The sequence below is a fragment of the Melozone crissalis genome, unplaced genomic scaffold (assembly GCF_028551555.1).
Source record: "Melozone crissalis strain CALT ecotype California unplaced genomic scaffold, PUWL_Pcris_2 ptg000029l_1, whole genome shotgun sequence".
NCBI classification, from domain to species: domain Eukaryota; kingdom Metazoa; phylum Chordata; class Aves; order Passeriformes; family Passerellidae; genus Melozone; species Melozone crissalis.
Window position 1 is genome coordinate 3,572,329 of NW_026535807.1, and position 20,611 is coordinate 3,592,939.

General features: G+C 49.1%; 1 protein-coding gene across 1 annotated transcript in view; it reads left to right on the forward strand.

The window, feature by feature from the left end:
* Window positions 1-12,685: 12,685 nt before the first annotated feature.
* The window catches only part of RYBP (RING1 and YY1 binding protein), a 40,671-nt gene continuing 32,745 nt past the window's right edge, over window positions 12,686-20,611 (forward strand). The window contains exons 1-2 of the mRNA XM_054281010.1: window positions 12,686-12,873; window positions 13,694-13,819. Of these exons, the coding sequence (XP_054136985.1) occupies window positions 12,842-12,873; window positions 13,694-13,819 (158 nt within the window). The 5' untranslated portion in view covers window positions 12,686-12,841. The remainder of the gene's footprint in view (window positions 12,874-13,693; window positions 13,820-20,611) is intronic.

Consider the following 20,611-nt stretch of genomic DNA (forward strand, 5'->3'; position numbering starts at 1 on the left):
GCCAGGCTTGGCCACAGGTTTTGCTCCACTAATGGAATGCTCTTTCATAGGTAGGCTCTGTCTTGCTCTCATATCCTGCACTGCATTAATTGCAATATGATATTTCTTATTCGTTCCAAGGTACCTTCCATTTTGAGTAAGTTCCATGTTTTTGAGCTGTTTTAATAATTTCCAGCGAGTACCTTTGTTTTCCGTCCTTGGATGGTTTCATCTGTGTGTTCGCTGTGGTCTCTTACAGTTCACTTTAGTCTTGTAATTCCTGAGCAAGGAATGGAGCCTTTAGAGGAACTGCCTAGAAAGGGATTAATTGCAGCCAGACCTCGTTAAAATCCCGTTGCCACACCAATTCCCCACACTTACAGAACCTGACCACAGTGTGAAAATTGATATTTATGCTGAGGAGTGTCAATGCACTGCCTGTGCACCGTTCCCTGATTTACTGTCCTCTGGGGGTGTGAGCTCTGGGGATGCCGGTGAGCTGCGCTGGTCCATTTCCAAGCCCCCCAAAAATTAAATAACTGCCCACTTGGGCCCTTTCAGCACCAAATGTGATCAGCACATTAATGCTGCTGGACTCTGTGGATGATCAGCCTCCAGCTTTATTGCCTGATTTCTTACAGCCTGGTTCCTGTAACTTGTTGAACTACTGTTGCAGCAGAACAACCAGATTTTGTGATAGGGACTGAAAATCTGCTTTAAATTCATTTCTCTCAGCCTGTGGTCTCCCTGTGTCCTGCTGGATAAGGGGGGACAGCCTTGGCACATTGGTGGCAGATTTCCAAGGAGACCCAACCCACTAGGGAAAGTTTTTCCAGAGGGGACACGATCCTCCAGGACTCCTGGAGACCTGTCTTTTCCCTGGACACCACATCCCATGGCTGGCTGAAGAGTGCTCCTTCCCCAAGGTCTGCAATGGCTTTCAGGGTTTGTTGAAACTGATAAAAATCTCTCTTAGCTACCAGGACTATGACACAACAAAATAGAAATTTTTGTGATTTTTCTCTACTGTGGAAAAACTCTGCAAAATAAGTGTCTGTTGGCTTTGGAAGTCCCTCTCTCCAATACTCTTACCAGATGGCCGGCGGCTCGCAGGGATGTGGCTGCTCTGTGCTTGCAACCCTTTAGCTCCCATGGAGACCTGGCTGCTCTGTCAGGAAACAGCAAGTTCTGCCTGAGATCGGGGCTGGGGCCTCTGTGGCTTTTCAGGGAGCAGGAGGAGAGTGTGGGAACCCCACACAGCACACCTGGCAGGGCACAGCCTGCCCATGAGATACCCATGCAGCTTTTCCATGTGGCCTGGAAGAGCATCCTGCCCAAAAGGATGCCAAGGCACTGCAGAAGGGGCAATGGGTGCTGAGGGTCCTCGTGGTCCTGGTGTGACCAATAATGGATCTGTTAACACAGTGTCTGCAAGTAGGAAAGACAGGCTTATTTCTGTACCTCCCAGGAGACAGGCTGAAGCTATTATAAAGTTATTAAGCTATTATTATACACAGGTATTAAGGCTGAATGAAGAAGTCAAGTGATAGGAGGGCACACAAAAGAGAAACCTCAGAGGGGTGCAGCAGAGTCAGGGAGAGAGCTGGAGAGGCATTTGTGGTGGGAAGGGGCTGGTGCATCTGTGGGATCAGAGGAGATAAACTGTAAGTCACCTCTGAGCTCTTGACAAGGTGTGTAAACCATTTTCTTCTGCCATATGGCTGATTTGTGAGGATTCCTGCAGGGAGCTGAGCCAAAGGGCCCTTGTGCTGAGGACATCCTAGTCCTAAATGCTGTTGTGTTCTGCAGCATGAGCATGGACCAGCCAAGCTCCAAAACCCCAGGGAAAGCCCACCTGGGACTGCATTTGTTATGGGCCTCTGCAAGGATTATGTGTGCAAAGCTTGTGCTTTTGGTGTGAGCAGCGTACAAAGCCTGTAAGGCCTGAATTCAAGCCAGCTGGAGGAGGGAAGCTCAGTGAGAAAGGAGGGTGCCTCAAAACCCAGCGTGGGTAGTGTCCTGGATCCACTCAGAGCTAAGAAGCTCTAAACACAGTGGGATACAGCAGCTGGATCTTTTTCCAGCAATCTGAGCATCCACCACAGGGAGCAGAGCCAGGGCTGTGACAAACAAGTGCAAAATGTTAGTCAGAAAGGACAAACGGAATGTGAAAAACCACCAGAAACTCCCAAAGTGGGTCAAATTCCTTGATGCATCTAACAATAGACGTAGGGCGGGAAGGACAGGGTGGATTCAGTTGCGTGCCCTCCTGTGCCTCCCAAAATTCGGGCTGCGCTGTGGGCCTGAGTCTGTGGTGGTGAAATTCAAAGCAGGTGGCTGGAATTGTGGAAGCTCTGCCTCCTCCACCCGGGCCTGCCTGGCATAATATTATCTTCACGCCTGAGCGGGGAGGACTTGGCTTATTAAACTTGCAAACCTGCCTTGTGCTCACCCCCGGGTATCCAGGACTGCCTGCTCTCTGGGGCAGGATGCTCTAATGCTCCTTTTACGCCACGTCTACCGCAACGAGGCCTCCTTAATTGGCTTGTGGTTCCCACCAGCACTGCCAGCACGGAGCCAGCCATGCAGGAAAAGCTGCCAGCCGCAGCTCCCGCTCGCTGTTGGTGCATCATTAGCTCACATGTTGTCTCTCTCCCCAAAGACAAACACACTGTGTAGCCAAAGAGGTCTGTGGGGAGGATGCACGGCAAGATCCAAGCACAAGAAGTAGGGGGAGCACAGGTAGTTCTTGTTCCCATGCCCCATTTGGTTTCTCCGCTCTGCCAAATCCCAGATTTTCAGTAGCAGGGGGGAAACTTGCAGTGAAACATCCTTTTTTTCCCTCTCCTTTTTTAAAAAGACATCCTCTTCTTCCTTGCTTTAATCACTTTAAAACAACCCTAGAGGAGCAAGACTTGGGTAAATAAATGTGGGAACCAGGGGAGTTCCTGAACTGTTAAAGAAATCAATATAAATCAGAGTAACCTTGCCCTGATGTCTTCCTTATCACCTCTGAAGCTCTACCTGCCTTTGTCTAACAACAATCTCAGTTAATTAGATAATTAATCTAATTATCTAATTAGGTGGAATCACTAATAGCTATTCCACCTAATTAGGCCAGTGGCTGTATCTCAGCAGTGGTGGTTCTCTCTTTCTGGCTAACCCTCCACCTTCTGCCATGCCTTGAAACCAGGCTCTGACACAATTCACAGCTCTTTGTTTGCTTTAACCAAAACCACCTGGAAGCAGTTTTACATTTTTTACTCAGGCTTTCCTTGAATGAAAGCAAGGTGGCCAGTTGGAAAGTAGAAAAGGAAGCTCTCGGAAGATTAATTTTTTTAGCAATGAATGCAGGAAGCTCTTCATTGTTTTAATCCATTCTCCTGATGTAAGATTAATTTTAGCCCTGAACACAACAACCTGTTATGAATTGATCCTAGGGAAGTATATTGCTCTGAGGCTGGGGAAACAACACAAGTAGCTTTTCCCTCCCTTTATTTGGACAAGTTTAGCTAACTCGTGGCTGCAGTCCTAACTCCAGTCTCTTCCCTGCGGAAATGTGGGTTGTGCTCCCGCTGCAGCTTTCCCAATCCGTCCTCTGCGTGACAGCACGAGGGAGCTGGCAGGAATTAAAAGCAGCCCAAGGCCATTGGTCCCCTGGCAGCAGAGTCCCTCTGCTCCTCTCTGCAGGGATGCTGTGCTTGGCAGCACCACCACGCTCGCTTTGGGTCACCTCTGCTCCTTCACAAGCTGTAGGTGCCCTCAGGGCTGCAAAGCTGCCATAAGGCACTCGTGGGGAATTTTCCCTTTAATGCCTGAATTGGATTTAAGGGTGTTTTGGTGCATTCCAAAACGAATCAACGTCTGTCTGCAAAACAGCCAGACTTGGCCCTGAGAAGAGGTGGATGTGCTCATCCCTCACACCCAGAGCTCTGCTTCCCTGGGATCCCACCTTACACACCAGGAAAAGCCATTCAACATCTGAGTGGTCAGAACTGAGACTCTTCCAGACCCAGGGATGTTGAATGGCTCACTCCATCCCTACCTGTCACAGCAGAGCACTGCTGGATCCCCTCTGACACTAGTACAATTTGGAGCATCACTCTGGTTGGGCTCAGAGTCACAGAGTCCCTGGGACTGGCTGGAGTCTGGATGAGGTAAAAGGGCCAGGGAGGTTCTGCAAGAGCATCTCTGCAGTGAACCCCTTCTCTCACCTGCAAATGCTTCCTTCCTGTAGAGCTCTCAGGTTAATCTGCTGCAGTAGCATCCAGATCTGTGATCTGGTTCTGGGGAGTGACCTGTTCCTGCCTGCCTGGAATGATGGGCAACTCACAAATCCACAGCTTTTCATTTCGTTTTATTCTGTGTTTGGTTGGGGTTTTTTTCTATATGTATATGTAACTGAAACACCACAAAATGTCTCCTTGGGGTAGCTGGATTTTTTAAACAAAAAACAAGTTATGTATTTCATACATATATATATTTTGAGCTGCTTGGAGCAAAGTTGTCTCAGCATTCTCATTTTGAAACCCCTATACTGAGGTGTTTATTACAGAGTCGTGAAAATCCACATTTAGTTGAACTTGGCAAATGTTTTTTGGCTTGAAGCAAGTTTTCTTTTGAAGGAGTTTACTATTAAGTGTTTAAAGGTTTTTTTTCCCCCTTTCTCTCTATTTTTCTTTTGAAAAAGCAACACCTTCCAGAACTGGGTTCAGAAGCAGAAGGCCAGCTCTGCAGCAAGTGTGAAATCTGTGAGTTGAGCACAGAGCTGCAGCCATTCATGCTTTTTTTCTGACATCTGTTAAGAGAATGGGAGGAAGGGAAATCAGCTGTACTCTAGAAGAAAAGAGGCTTTTTTGTTGTTGCTGTTTTGGTGAGTCCTGAGTAGCTGCACTCCCCCAGATGCTGCAGATCCCAGTGCCAGCTGCACAGAGCACAGCATCTCTGGCTGCCTGGAGCTGGTGCTTTCACACACCCCAGAGCAAGGCAGATCTGCTGTACCTGGGAGAAAACTGAGCGTGCAGCAGGCTTGTTGTTGTTGTGTGACTTAGATGTGTATTGAACAACAACATTCCTGACAGGGGCTGGGATCATGTTGTTACAGTTCCACTGGAGTAACACAGCTGCTGCTGCTCTGCTTTGTGCTGTGGCTCAACATCCATGACAGTCCATACTTGGCTTTTCACTCCCAATTTTCTCTGCTTTTTCAAGGTGAGCAGACCCATTGTTTCCAAAGTGAGGATGTGCAGGTGGATAACCAGGTTTATGCAACCCCTGCCAGCAAACTGCTCATCCCACAGAGCCAGGAGCAGCAGTCACTGGTGGGAAATGGCTGCTGCTGTCCAGGGGAGCGCTGCCAAACTCCTGTGCCCCTTTCCAGCCTGCAAGCTGGGAGATGGGTGAGCATGAGGCTGGCCAGAGCAGACAGCCAGATCTCAGGCTGCACATCAGCAGGACCAGCCCTAGTGACCTTGTGTTTGCTTATGGAGGTGGACAAACATCTCCGTAGAGAGCCAGGACCTCCCTGCTGCCTGAGCTGCCTCCTGAACTCGAACCCACATGGGATGGCTTCTGAGATTCTGAAATACTGTCGACAGAGCTGATTGGGGGTTTTTTCCCACTTTTTCCCCACTCCCACTTTCTGGCAGCAGCTAGAATTGTGAGCACCAAAGTCTCTGGAGCAAGCCTGCTTTCTCTGGCTCTACCTTGCAAAGTCAGGAAGTTTGAGGAGGTCTGATAATCACCCTTACCTTGGGTATTTACCAGCTTAGTCTCCACCCGAGGGCGTTCCCAGTGCCCTACCTGAGCTGGCTTTGCTCACACCACCGTGCTGGCTGGCTGCCACTGCACTGCTCACTGTGCTAGGAGTACAAAACATTGGTATTTTTGGTCCCATCCTCCTGGGCTTTTCCCATTTTTGCTCTCCTGTTGAAGATGCTTCAACAAAATGGTGTTTGTGCTGTGGAGATAGCAATGGACTGCCACCACTTTGTATCACAGGACAATTTCACTGCAATATTTAAGGTGCCTGGCTGGAATACTTGTGGTTGGACAAGTGTGAATTTGACTTTACCTGTACTGGGGCTTTTCAGCCCCTTCCACAATGCATAATTCACTCAGGTGATTGAATTGCGATGTTGACTTCCCTCACTCATGTCATCCTAATATTTTAAATACATTTTATCAGGAGTTATTTTTTGACACTGGTGCTCCCACATATCATTGCTATGCAGATGTTACACAGATCTAATGACAATTTTCCATTTGTTGGGTTTCACCAGTCTGTCCAGCAACTTTGTGTGTTTCCTTATCACAGGCTCCAGTGTTCTACAAACAGCGTGGACCTAGGAGATCAAGGTGCTTTTTCCTGGTTGCCAGCATCTAGCCCAAAGGGGGAGGCAGATTTGGAGATGTTGCTTGTTCTATGGATAACAATCAATAAGATCCATTAGGGAGACAAGTACATACATCACTAAACTTTGACCTCTGCTCTCCAGATCAGTCCCAAGATGCCTATTCATATGCTGGTGACATCCAGATTGTGCTGTTGCAAAAGCCTCTTTGCTTGGGAGGGGATTACAGATTTAAATTGCACAGCCTTTGCTATCTGTAGAGTACAGCCTGCAGGATGCTTAGCTAGAGCCTCTAGTTTTTGTTGGCTTTCTTTACTACTCAGCCGAGTTTTATATTTAACGCTGTTGCATGCAGAGAGTTTTATGCCTCTCTACCTTTCAGGCTGTTTTTCACTCCAGTCTGTCTGGCATTTTAAGGGTTTACAGACCCTGGAGATTCCTGGCACTGGCTGCTGCTTGCATATTGCTCCTCATCTTTCAGATCCTTTTTCTCCTACGTTGCTCTTCGGCAGGCTGTTTCTGATAGAAAGTTTTTGGCTTGCTTTTTGAAGTTCCTGATAGTCGGCATTTGATCACTTGCTAATTCAGTTCTACAACTTTTTTCCAAAGAAATCATGAAAGACTATCTAAAAATAGATTTAAAAAAAAAAAGAAAGAAAGAAAGAAAACTTTAAAAATACCCTTATTTTGCTGAATACAGGAAGTTTTAAGTTTTCTGGGAGGAAAAAACCCACATACCAAATTTAGAAGCAAATCAGAGATCCCAGGATGTTTGAGAAATCCGTTTCTCGGCACAAAAGCTGGATGAAGAGTTTTCCTCTCCCTGTACGTCTTCCCTTCCCTTGAGAGAACATCCACTGAAATCTGCTGCCTGGGAACAAGCCAGATGAGATCCTTTGGTGTGGGAGGGTGAGAAGGGAGAGACAGGGCTCTGGTGACAGCATTGGGGTCTGACCTCAGCGGGATCACAGGGACTGAGCTGCTCTGCTGGGTGATTCCTTCTGTGGGTGATCAAGGTCCATCTTTACATTGAGTGCCTCTGCTCCTCCCTCTGCAAAGCCGTTTCTATTCCGTGTTCCTCTGAAGGTTAGAAAGAGATGTCTAGTTTCCATCCCACATGTCCAGCATGGATCAGTTGTGTTCTTCATTCTTGTCTAAGAGCTCTTGCATTGCTGCAATGTGCTGCCTCCTTCCCCAGTGCATTTTACAGTGGTCATACCTACTCCTTTGTTTCCCCAGGCTGAGAAAAGTTGAGCTTGTAGAGACTCCTTTCATACAATAGGTTTTCCATTCCCCTGGCCATCCTAGAAGCTCTTCTCCATGCTTGTCCCTGCTTGAATGCATTTTTGTCTTCAGCTGGAGAATTCCAACAAGATCTTGCCTGTGCACTGTTCAGAGGTGTTAAATGCTTCCCTGTCTCTATTCATTGGTCCTTCTGACACCCCTGCTTGGCATAGGCTTTTCCAGGAGCTGTCACACCAGTGGCACTCAAACACCTGAGGCAGCTCTTCTCCCTCCTGTGTGCCAGACCAATGAGCTTCTGCTCCAGGTGAGAAAGGCTGACTACAAGCAGCCAGCTGCCAAAGCCAGTAACAGAGTATTTCACCCCATTTCCACTTTGCTCTCTCAAAGTTGCTCTCTTTTTTCAGTGTGACATTCTCATCTTCTCATCTCCTTTTCCTAATGGAGTCACTAAAGGAAATATCAAGTAGTGCTCAATCCACAGGCAGTTTTATGAGGACCTCTACCAATTATCTCTCCAGCTCCTTCTTGCTTCATCCCTTGCCCACTTTGCTATGCTTGTGCTCCCAGCACAACTAAAAATATCCCATGTGACCTTGAATCCAGCTCATTCCTGAAGTTTGGAAAATGGAACACGGTGTGGTAACTTCTGCTTATCATTTCCCCACCCCCCCCAATTATCAGTAAAGTCTCTGAGTGTCCCTGTATTAAGCCAAAATGGTTGTTAATTCAGTGAGTTTTGCTGGAGTGTGCATACATCTCTGTGCTGCACCAGGGCCATCCATCAGCCAGCTCTGTGTTTATACAATCCCTAGCACAATGCTCTTCCCAAAAAGCTTATGAACTCAGTCTGGGCCATATATTCAAAGATGTTGTCAAGTGCTACGTGAGATTTCCAAGAGTAGCTTCCTCCTGGCTTCTCTCTGGCATCAGCACCCAAACCCCATGGCAGTTAACGCTGTGCTTTGAGAGCAAGAGAGGGTGCAGTATGTTGGTCACCAGTGCCTCTGGGCAATGCTTGTTTTTTGGTTTGGTATTTTATTTTGTGGTGAAGACTTCCAGGCTTCTAAGCACAGGCTCTTGCCTGCCTTGCCAAGGATGCTCTTATGCATGGCAAACATTATGCTGCCTTGTGCGAAGTCTGCTGGCCTTCACACAGCTTCTTTTTCTTCCACTCCTGGACAATTTCTCCTCATGCTGGAAACCTGTGGAGGTTAAACACATTTAAGCCTCTTCAGGAGGACACGGCAAAATGAATGCTGGTTGTCAAGGCGCTCTTGTGTAGGTGGTTCACCATTTCTACCCTCAATTGCTAATTTCCCTTTCTGCCCACTTCTACTAAAAGGTGCTAATTGTGTGGTGATACGCAACTTCCCTGCCCCGGAGAGCGGCAGCATCACTTCTGATCCTTCTAGGTCTGGCAAAATTAATAGAGAGATCTATGTCCTGAGCCTGATTCCAACTCCTATATAACAAATTCCTTATTAAATCCACAGCAAAGTCATTTACTAGTGGTTAGACTTTGGGCTGTTCAGGGCAGCAGTCACTTCTGAGAAGTTACGCATGTCGGATGCAAAATTAAAAAAATGTGTATTTACCACAGTGGCCAAGGGGGCTGAGAAGCTCAAGTTAATATTTATATTTGGCATTGAACCCTATGCAAAAATAGTGACTTTGGCTGGGTGCAGCATCCCTGTTTATTTTTAAATCCTTTTTATACCGATGGTCCAGGTGCAGAGAATTACCCCTGTGCTCCTGGCACCCCAGGTTTTGGAGGTCTCACTGTGCTGAAGAAGCTGCTAACAGGGTGTTTATCTCGGGAGTGCATCTTGGAGCATCTCTGGCCAGTTGCTCTGGGGAGGGAGATGGACTGCCACACTGTGGGTTTGGGCTGTTGCCTGTTTTCAGGGCTGAAGCAGGAGTAGCTGCAATGCTATTCGGGTGATGCTGAGCCTCAGAGGGGAATGAAGCTCCATCTGTTTCATCCCAACATCTCTGTTCAGATATGAAGGATGTACTGAAGTTTGCTCTGGACCTCCCAGCATAGGCTGAGGCTGCCAGGTTGGCCCAAGAGGTTTGTGGCCTGTGTGTGAACCTGCCCTCCCCACTGCCGTGTCTCTTGTGCCCTGGAAACACCTGCAGCAAGGTCTCTTTACAAGGATTTTGTCATTAAAAACCCACGTGGTGAGGGAAGGGTGGGAAGTGGATTAACAGGATCCTCTCACAGATGAGAGTACTCTCAAACAGCACACATTTGGCATCAATGAGAAAGTGGCATCTTCTGTAGGCAAGGGTGGGAATTCCTTCAGGCGCATTTAGGACCTGCTGAACATCACTGTGAAGTTCAAACCATTTAGCTGGAATGAGTTAGAAAACTTGTGCCATGTGGGAGCCTAGAAAATTCATTCCTTACAGTTTTGAAATCCAGACTACTGGAGTTAAGGCGAAGTGTTAAATAACTTGCCCAAGGCTGCCTTGCGAGGATACGAGAGCCCAAACTCCATTAAAAATCCTCAGGTGCTCAGAGGGGTGCACTACCTGTGCCGCCTTGGTGAATTTTGAGGCTGGCAGGATAATTCACTGAGTGTGAAAGAAATACCCCCACCAAGGATCTTGCCCTTTAGCTTGACTGTATTTTCAGCCCTGACTTCTGCCAGTGGTTCCTGTCTTGGTGTGTTGGTGTCTGGAGATGCCAGCAGGGAAGTGCTGCTTGCAGGACACAGCACCCCAAAAGCTCTGTCTGGACCAGCCCACCAGTGGCCTTGGCATTCCTCTGGAACCCTCCATGAAGGAAGAGACCCCAAGCTGTGGCTTGAAGGGTGTTTAACAAACTGGGAATGATCACCTCCTGATGGATGCACGGGATTGAATGAAGTCATGCTGTGCTGGGCTTGCCAAGTTTTTAACACGTGACGTTGAAAGGGTTATTTGTCAAGGAAGGAAGGTTTCCAGGGGAATTGATAACGAAGGATGTAGCAGGTTTTTGGAAAGAAAACAACTTTTGCTATGAAAACAGCAATCCTGAAACTTTTTTTAGGAGATAAACTGCTTTCTAAAAATGGGCCACAGCTCCCTGTTCTTTCCACAAAAACTTACTTTATGCCTGTGGTGGTTGTCACTCTGCTTAACACAACACTGTGGAGCTAAGGGAAACACCTGTGGCAGAAAATGGGAGCTGGACCATGCCTAAGTCAGAATTTCAGTGCTTTCTGCCTTTCTTTGCTTCTCAGGTTCTGCACTGACCTTGTCCCCAAGAATGGTGCTGTTCTTGTCCCCACACTCTCCATTGTCACAAAGGTCTGGAAGTGATTGCACACCACGTCTCTGCTTACCAGACCCCACAAGCACTGCTGAGCTCCTGTTCCCACACAGATTCCCAAAGCAAATGTTACAGCTATAATCTAAAAGAGCAAAAATGTTTGGAAAACAGCAGATGCAATGGGAAAATGACACTTCCTACATGTGATAATTGTGCAACCTTAACTCTGCCCTTGGAGTATGTCTGCATCTTGCTGTATTGTTCAGGAACTTGTGTGGTGAAGAAAAAAGCCAGTGGAAGTCTGTCTGGAAATGAAAGTGGTTGGTGGAGGTGACAGCAAGGGTTAAATTACCTGGGTGGGCATGGGGGGGAGCTGGGTAGAGTAAATGGATTACAGGAAGCTCTTAAATATGGGAGGTGACTCTGTCAGCATGATTTGACTGTTAAAATGGGCATTGCTGGAGGGAAAAACCCTCTGTGGCTTGTGAGTCCAGATTCCTAAAGCTTTAATGCACAGGACATGGTTATGTTGCCTCCTGCTATGTAGGTGCCTATCCTGCTTTAAGCCAATTACATTGGTTTGCTTTCAAGCAATAATTTTATTTTTTCCCCTTGTACTCAGCCATGGATTAACCATGCTCAGGCTGTCACCACGCTCTCCCTGCAGCCCCACTCACCACTCTCTCAGGTACAGCCCTGTGCTGCCCACATCCCTCCTGTCTGCCCTGCGCCTTGCCTGGGGATGAAGTTTGCTGCTCACTGATGGGAGATGTTTGCCTGGTTTAGTCACCACTGAGAAGGTGGGAAAGCACAGTGGAAGAGCACAGTGAAAGAATGCCTGCACTGCAAGCCGTGTGCGGCTGTACCAACTTTTTACCCTTCACTCATTGCCCCTTGCGCCATCCTTGCTCAGCTGCTCACGGTCCCCGTCCCCTCCGGCTGCTGCAGGGGAAGCAGCCCCATGTGAACGGGGCTCAGCAAAGGCACTGACAGCTCATGCCTGCCATGTCACCATCCCAGCCCGCCCTGCCAGCGCTTCCACAGGCCCCAAGGGGCTGTGGGGAATCTCAGGGCAGGACTGCTGCTTTTCGGGAAACGCCACTTTTGGAGAATGCCACTTTTTAGGAAAGCCACGTTTTGCCACCTCAGGAGTTTTGCAGAAGCACAGCCCGTGCTTGGTGGAGTCGATAGATCACTGAGGGACTGATGGGAACATTTCTGGAAGCAGCACTACAGCAGCGCTGTCGAAACACCTTGGCCTCGGGGCGGGCCGCTGCCCTGACCCCGCGCCTGAAGCCAGCTCACGGAGGCGGCAGCCGAGGCATCCGTGAGGGCACCGGGAGCCCGTCCCCGAGGTCAGGGCACGCCGCAGGAGCTGTCTCCCTCTGCCCAGCCGCTCCGGCACTCCCGGCGCAGCCACCGGCCGGGCGAGCCTGCTCTGGCTGCCCTTCCCCTCACGGAGCGGGCCTGCCGTCCCCCGTGCGCCGCCGTCCCGCCCGCGGCAGCCCCGCTCTCCGGGGGATAGGCGGGCGACGAACCCTCCGAGGGGGCAGGGACGGGAAGGGGCCACCCGCGGGCTGCGCAGAGCCCGAGCCCTCACGGCGCGGAGGGGCCGCGGCGCTGGAGGGGCGGCCCGCGGGGGCTCCGACAGGCGGGGGTGGGACCCGGCGGGGCGGTGCAGGGGGCGCTCCCGGGGCGCTCCCGGCTCCCCCCCGCTCCCTCCCCGGCAGGGCCGGCGGCGGGGCCGCCCCCATTGGCCGCGGCGCGGCAGCAGCTCCGCCCGCCGGAGCGGCGCGGCGCGGGGAGGGAGAGAGAGGGAGGAGGAGGAGGAGGAGGGAGGGCGCCGGGCTGCGCTGCGCTGCTAGTCCGGAGCGGAGCCTGGCAGCGGCAGGATCGGCGGCGCGGGGTGCGCAGCAGCCGGAGTCTGCTGGACGGAGGCAGCCCCGTCCCCCCGCCCTCCCTCCCCTCGCCTCTTTCTTTGTGCGCAGGGCAGGGGCGGCCCCGATCCATGGTCATGGGCGACAAGAAGAGCCCGACCAGGTGAGCGGGGGCGCGGGGGCGGGCGGGGAGAGGCGGTAAGATGGAGGGAGCGCGGCGCGGCCGCCTCTGCCCCGGCCCCGGCCGAAGGGATGGCGGCGGGTAGGCCCTGGCTGGCAGCCGCCGGCGTGTGCTCGGCCCCGGCGGGGGGAGGCGGCGAGGGGCGCCTAAGATGGAGGGAGCGAACGGGGAGGGGGCGGCGAGCCCGCGCCGCCCCGCCAGGTACGCGGGGGGCCGGGGCGGAGGGGGGGCCGCGGGCGGGGAGAGAGTGAGGGAGGCTCCTAAGATGGAGGGAGCGTGGAAGGGCAGCAGGAGGAGGAGTGCCGGTGTCTCCCAGCCTGCCGCCGGTGCCAGGGCTGGTGCGGTGCGAGCGCAGCCATGGCGGCTCCGCTCGCTCGCACTCCCCGCTCCGCGCACTCGCCGCTCCCAGACAAAGGGAGGTTTAACAAGGTGGAGGAGGGAACGCGCCTCCCAGCCCGCAAACTCGCCCACCCACCCTCCCACCCTCCCGCCGCGGGCGGGGGGACGCGGGCGGCCCGGCCCGGCGGGTTCGGCCCGGCGGGGCCGGGGCGGAGCTCGGCGCCCCCCGCACCTCTCCGGGCCCGGCCCCGGTCGGGGTTTGTCGGCTGCTCCCGGCCCCGCGGGAGAGCGGCGGTGCGAGCAGGCGCTGGGTTTCGGGGCTCTGTAACATGGTTTCTCATGTGTGTGTTTTCTTTCTCTCCTCCTCCTCCTCCTCTCTCTCTCCTCCTCCTGCCGCCTCTCTCCTCCTCCCCAAACACACACGTACACACACACGCTTCCCCTCTCCCTCCCCCTCCTCAAGGCCGAAAAGGCAAGCCAAACCTGCAGCCGACGAAGGCTTTTGGGATTGTAGCGTGTGCACCTTCAGGAACAGCGCCGAAGCCTTCAAATGCAGCATCTGCGATGTCAGGAAAGGCACCTCCACAAGGTACGTCCGCACCTTTGAACGCGGCTCGTGTTCCGCGCTGGGCTGCGCCGACTTGTTGATTTTTTTTCTCTGCTGCCTGAATATCGGCTGGTTGCATCCCCTCTCTCCCCCGATGCGGTCCCTTCTGTCCCTGTTCAAAAGCTCGCGGATTTTAAAAATTCTCTTTCAAGCGTTTAATTGGAGCTGGAAGACATGTTTCGTGGATGTGGCAGCAACCTGGATCTTCTTGTTCTGTGCCCTTTTTTTGTTGTTGTTGTTGCTGGTGTACAGAGATCCTTTTGGAGATGCACAGCCAGCCAGAAACTCTCTGACTCGGTTTGGGTCAGATGGCTTTTTGTGGTTTGGGTGGAGGTTTACCTGTGTCTCTAAAGGAGTGGAAATGATTTAGGATTAGGGAGTGAGAAAGGAAACGGCTGAAACTAAAGATGCCATGAGAACAACTCTCTCCGTGAGATGTTGATCTCTCGGTGACTGTTGTCATCAGAAAGGAATCGGCTTTGTGCTCAGTGTGGGAATGGTGCGGGTTTTTGAAAGCTTTAGCTGTCAGGTCTCTGTGATTGCCTCGCTCTGAGAAACTGTGGAGGTCTTTGTGAGGTGGTGAGTCTGACATGCAGTAGTTAATTTAATCTCAAAAAAGCCCCCAAACTTGCTATTTCTCAGTTAGAGGGTTCGGAAAGTTTGTCCTGCCAGTATCAGTTGTCGCTAAAGCAGGCACGTGGTGCTGTGCTTTTCTTTTTGTGATTTGTTCTACCATGTTGATTTCTGATTTTGTTCATATTGTACCTTCCAAATTTGAGTTCCCATTGCAGTGCTCTGCCAAAGAAATAGTCTGGGAGGTTTCCATTGTGAGAGGCGTCGTTTTCCTTGAGTGCAGCTGTGTATTGAGGTGCTCTCATCAGCAGGCTGTTTGCATGACTTGGCTGTCTTGGCTTGATTGACAAAGGAGGTGAAAGCGTGTTGGATTGTTATTGTTAGCACTGTGCTTTAGACAATGTGAAGTGCCTACATTTTTAATGGGGAGCATGTTTTCGGGCCATTGGAACTCTCTGAGTTACAGTAACAGAGCGCTGAAGTGCTTCACTTTGCTTTTTGTGATGCACATCAGCTACAAGTATCTGTGCTTTTTTACAAAATGTACAGAGGTGTTGAACTTAAACCGCTCAATGGCGTGGTTAGAGCATTGAGTTAGGTGCAGCTTTGGGACAGCAGCGTTCTGCGCGCACCTGGAGCTCATTCTTGGCTCGTTCAGTGTTATTTAGTCGTGCAGCTGAACCTTCCCAGCACGTTTGATTGCTGTGGGTTTCTGCTCCTTGGCTTCCCGGCAGGCTCAGGTGGAATGTGTTGCTCCTGGACCGCTCCTCAGGAGCGTGGCCATGCTGTGCCCAACGCTCCCAGTGTCACACCAGTGCGTGGGTGCCAGTGGGAGCAGAGCCCTGATGAGATGTAGGAGCCCAGATGGGATCTATCCTGTATCAGACACTGTTATTTTCATTGGCCACCATGCTGCCGTTCATTGGGAGAGCAGCAGCAGCCTGCTCGCACAAGCCTTTGCGTTTTTATTTTTTGAAGAGATAATTTTCCAACTGTTTGTTGCAGTAGTAGGATGGTTTGTCTTTTAAAGGGCCATTAAGAGCAATAGCAGTCGATGATTTCAGGTTAAGAGCTGTAGCCTTACTTGCAGATGTGATCCGCGGGTCTAGAACATTGTAATTCTGTTTAGCTTTTAATGGACCCTTATGAATGGCTTCTAATTTTAATTCATTTAATTCATCAGCTTTCTATTCATTTTTGCTGCTTTTAAAATGGCTTTTGTTTGTAGAATTTGAGAAAGTATTTAAAATACTCAATGGCCCATCATGTCTTCTTGCATATTTGTATAATTTATGAATAAATATAAGAGAAAGCAGGAGTGATTGAGTGTTGTGAGAGAGCATTGTGTACTGGGAAGTTCTGGGAGGTCAGAGCTATTTGTGGTGTTACTTTGAGTTTTATGGTATGTGACGTACGAGTCAGTGCTTGGAAATTATTCAGAATTTTTAAAATAAATGACTGATGTAAAGATACTTAATGAGTTATGATTGATAATTTATTACTTGAAATATAAGGTGTCTGATGAGCTTGACTTTTAAGTTGCAATTTGACAAGTTGATGACACTTTTGCACAGTTAAAACTGCCTTGCTTCATTGTGACTTACTTCAGTAACACTTACGGAAATTTATCAAACTCACTTTAAAAAAAAAAAACTCAACCAAGTAGTGAAAGACATGGTGAGGCAACTGTTTTTCATCAAATTATTGTGTGCAATGACAGCATGCCCAGGGATTTTTTTAAGATCTGGTATGACCTACTTCCCCCCTCCCTCTGCTGTGAAGCCAGTTATTTGTTGTGGAATTTACTTTGGCTGATAAATATTCTCTTATTTAAGAACTGGTGAGGCCCTGAGCTAATTCTCACCGTGTGTATATTTTTTCAGACTCAATATAATCTGTTGGTGTGTGGGAGGGGTGGCTGGCAGCAGTTAGAAGTTTTATCTCCTCAGATCCAACTATCTCCTTTCCCTAGGATCTCCTAAAAGGAGCTTCAAACAACTGAGTTTTAGAGCTGACCTGCCAAGTCAAAATCCTTGTAGAGGCTAAACAGTTAAATTGCACTCAACTGTTTTTTTCAAGGAGCTGTTTATAAATATTTCAGGTGCACTTTTAAATAAAAATTAGGTCAAATCCATCTCTGAAGAATTGTTGTGCGAAGATTACACTAAACCTGTAGCACTTGAATACTGGATTTGTTACAGTATGTCACTAACTTCCTTTTCTCACCTGGATTCTTGCTATTTTATGGTTAAACTTTTATTACTTTTTATTTAGGCAAGTATGAGGAGTTTTTTTACTGTTTCCCTTCTGTGAGGATGATGGCACAGACACCAGAGCTCAGCTGGGTGAGATGATGCTTGAGCTGGCTGCAGAGTGAGCAGTGGGGAGCTGTTTGCTGGGGCTTGCAGTGCCTTATTCCTTTCCTGGAGATTTTTATTGCTGTCACAGCACAGGGAACTGCTGCTGGTCACCACTTTCACTTGTGTCCTGTGGCTCTTGTGGTGGTTTGCTCTGGTGTAGCAGCACCAGCCCCTGCACTCAGGAGAAGACTGGAGCTGCCAGGAAGTTTGCTGCACAGATGGAGGTTCCTTTCCAATATCCATTGCTCCTTCAAACACGGAAGGAAAGTTTACTTTGGGTTTCCTAAGAATGTGAGGGCAGGATTTGGCCTCGTATTTCCTGTGAGTTCCTATTTGGGGGTAGGTGATGGCTCTCTGTTTCTATTTGTTTTTCGTAGTGGCATTCTTGCTCCTCTTCTCTTTTGGTTCTCTGATAGTTTACATATATTGTGTTCCTGTACACCTCTTGTAGCTTCCTCTCTCCTCCCAGGCAGGGCTGGAAGTATTGCTACATGGGATTGTTTTCAGACTTCATTGTGAAGTCAATATTTGCTCCCCTCCTTATTTTAGGGGGAGATTTTAGCGAAACTGGTTTTTGAAACTTTCTTTTTGGATGAATAGGCAAGTGGTGTGATGTGGTGGAGCTTCTCTGATGGTAATTGTTCTCTAAATTTGGGATGAATGCTTTTCTTTTCCAAACTCCACATCCTCTTATCATCAATGTGCCTTGAGTGCAGAGAAATGCACTTAAAGTCAGTGGAAAATGTGAAAGCAACAAATGGATGTCTGATATGCAAATTAATAAAACAATGGGAGCTTTTACTACAAAAGTGAGTTGAGATGTGTGTGTCCTCTGCAAGTATAAATTGAGCAAGCTTTTCTGTTTTATTTGTTGCTAATACCTGTATGCTTGAAGTGCAAGGTTTGGAGTTTGCATTAAGTGATGTGAATTGTGGAATGCCCAAGGACTGATGACAGTAGTGCTTGACCTTCTTGCCATCCTTGTTTTTGAGGGGTGGCTGAGCTAAAACTTGATATTTATACATGAATTCTTTTTTATGGAACAGATGTGTCAGATACTGGCCTTTGTTTCCCTTTAGTTCTGCAGAAAATTTTCATGTTTGCAGGATCTGAACTACCTTGAAGGAGGCAAACTACTGTCCATGGCACTGTGGAGAAGTATTCTCTTCTGCATCCAAGCTGGGCTGACCAGAATAGGCACCAGATAGTCCTGCTATTCCTGGAATGAGGAATCAGGCTTATGATCCTGACCTCCATACAAATCATATGTGCCCTGCTTATTTGCCATGTGTTTGCAGGACTGTTCTGAAAACTCTTGCAGTGATGTGTGGCTGTGGTGTAGGTTGGAAGCCAAGTGGTTTAATTTGGTTCTCTCAAGTTAGTTAGCTTTCACTTGCATAAAGGTGGGTTTTATTTAGCATCATAGCTGGCCTTAAGATGGCCTAATTTCTATAAAAATGGAATATGTAACTTGTCTAAAAAAAGCTGTTGTGGAAGCAGCGTTGGTGCTTTTACTCTGGAATATTTCTTTTACTATTTGGCTGTTTAAATCTATTGTTAAATCATCCCCGTTTTTCCTGTTGATTGCTGAATTTAAATGGCTGTTGGATTGGCAGGAGTGAGGCATTGGCTGCACTGGGGCTGTGGCAGTGTTCCACTGGAGCATCCTGAGGATGTGTCCCCTCAGGGACTGCTCTTGGGGTAGGGGAGGGTGCAGTGGAACTCTGCCTGGTTATGCACAGTACCTATTTGCAAAATGTTTGCCAGGAGTTCTCAAGATCCTTTTTGTCTCATCCCTTATTCCCCAGCACTGCCTAAAAGTGAGTGGCTGTTACTGAGTGGATTTGGGGAGTGCTGCTGCTGGCTCTGGCAAACCCACCAGGGCAGAGGAGCCAAGGGCAGGAGCAAACACCATCTGACAAGCAGACAATGCTGATGGTTCACAGCAAACCCTGAATTCTGGGGCTGTGGTTTGACAGCACACCAAGTTTGAATCTGTGACTTGCACTGCAGAACCACATGTGTCTCAGCCACATGGCTTGGAGTATTGATCCACTATGAATGACTTCTGGTGCAGATTCATGCTACACTTAGTTTTTAAACCAGCTTGGAGTTAGTCTGTGAGTTTTCAGCTGAGCAGATGAAGCTGTTCAGCTTCAGATCAGCTATTATCTGTCAGCCTGGTGCAAGCATAACCCTGGCATAAGATCTGTGTCTTGTACTTTGGCTGTTTGAAAGAAGTGAGAGTTGTGTCCTGATTTGCTCTCTGCGGTGTTTGGCTCTGATTAATGATCTCATTACCATCACCCCAGGATTTCTCTTAGATCTCAGCACCTCTGGGAAATCATTCTCAGCAGGGAGAATCCTCAGTGTTGACGTGCAGCACCAAGGCAATACCCCTTTGCTATGGTTGTCAGCTTTGGGTACCTGAGAAGCTGTGGGTGGCAAATTCAATAGGGAGTATGGTGGTTCCTGTGACTCACTTTGCTTCTATCATATTTTTTTCTGAATGTCCTACTAAGTAACAGTAGCTATACCTGGTTGTTTTCCTTCTTTTATTAGGATAAAAGATCTTTTGGTTAAAATAAATAATAAAATCTTCAGCATGAAAAAGGGGTGTTGATAATATTTATGTAGAGTACGTTCAGGTTAATTGTGGGTGGTAGGATTTAATCTCTGATTTCTTGTGGAGCCTCTCTGAAGATCTAATGGATAAACTGTGACACTGAGCGTGTTAATACATCACTGATAATATGCAGTGTGGATATTATTCATTTTTCCTTCCTCCATAGACTGCTTTTCTGGGAGATGGGAATCTAAATCAAAGTGTGTGTGTGTGTGTGTAGGAGGAGAGGGCATGCAGCTCTCTTTTATTGCTGTGAACAGACGTGGAGTCCACTGGGATGCTGACCCCTGGCTCCCAACAGGTCCTTGTGGGGAACTGGTAGGCAGAGGAATGCAGAGCAACTTTCTCTGCATGCCTTTCCTAATTGCCCTGATTGTTTCATGTTGCCATCAGCTGCTGCTGCCTTTGCAGCGCTGGTGGGTGTGTTTGCACCCTGATGTGGGGTTTGTCTGCTGAGAGGAATTGGTTGAACTGGAAATAAGACAGTGTGCAGTGTTGCCCAGAGTGATAGCTGAGAGGAGGGAAGCGGTGGATGCACAGTGTGGTTCCCTGTGGCATCCTGAGTGTCCTGTGCTCAGTGTTGGTGTTCCCCTGCAGCGTGCAGCACTCTGGGACTCGGTTTTGGCTGAACTTTTAGTTCCCTGAAGAAAGTGCATGAGACCCAAGACCCTCATGAGGGGTGAGAGGAGACAAGAAGTGTGTTGTGGGCTGGATGGGTTGTTTGGCTGGCACACCTGGCTTTGTGCTGTGACTTGGGCACCCCTGCCATAACTCCGGGCGAGTTCACTGCCGATCTTGAATCGGGTGTCACTCCTACTCCAGCTGCTTTGCATTATTGGTTGGCTTACTGTTCCTTGCTGTGGCACTGCTCCTTTTCTTCCTGCTCCACTGTTCTTGAACAGACAGGTCCTTCCAGGGTCCCTTGGTGAGGGACACACAAGTTCACAGCACTTCTGGGGGGTCCTGCTGTCTGCAGGAATATGGCAGCAGAGTGAGACACAGCTCCTGCATCAGGCGGAGCATGTGCTCTGCTTGTCCTTTATTTCATGAGCATCTCTCCTTGTCTGGGGAATTCTTCTTAGGAGGAAACCCACTGACCTATTTTGTGGGATTTCAGGTGGTTCTGTAGGTTAGTGGGTTCCAGTCCTGCAATGTAGGTCACTGGCAAGGTGTGCTGGAGTTTTGTAATGCACAGCTCTGACCTGAAACAGGATT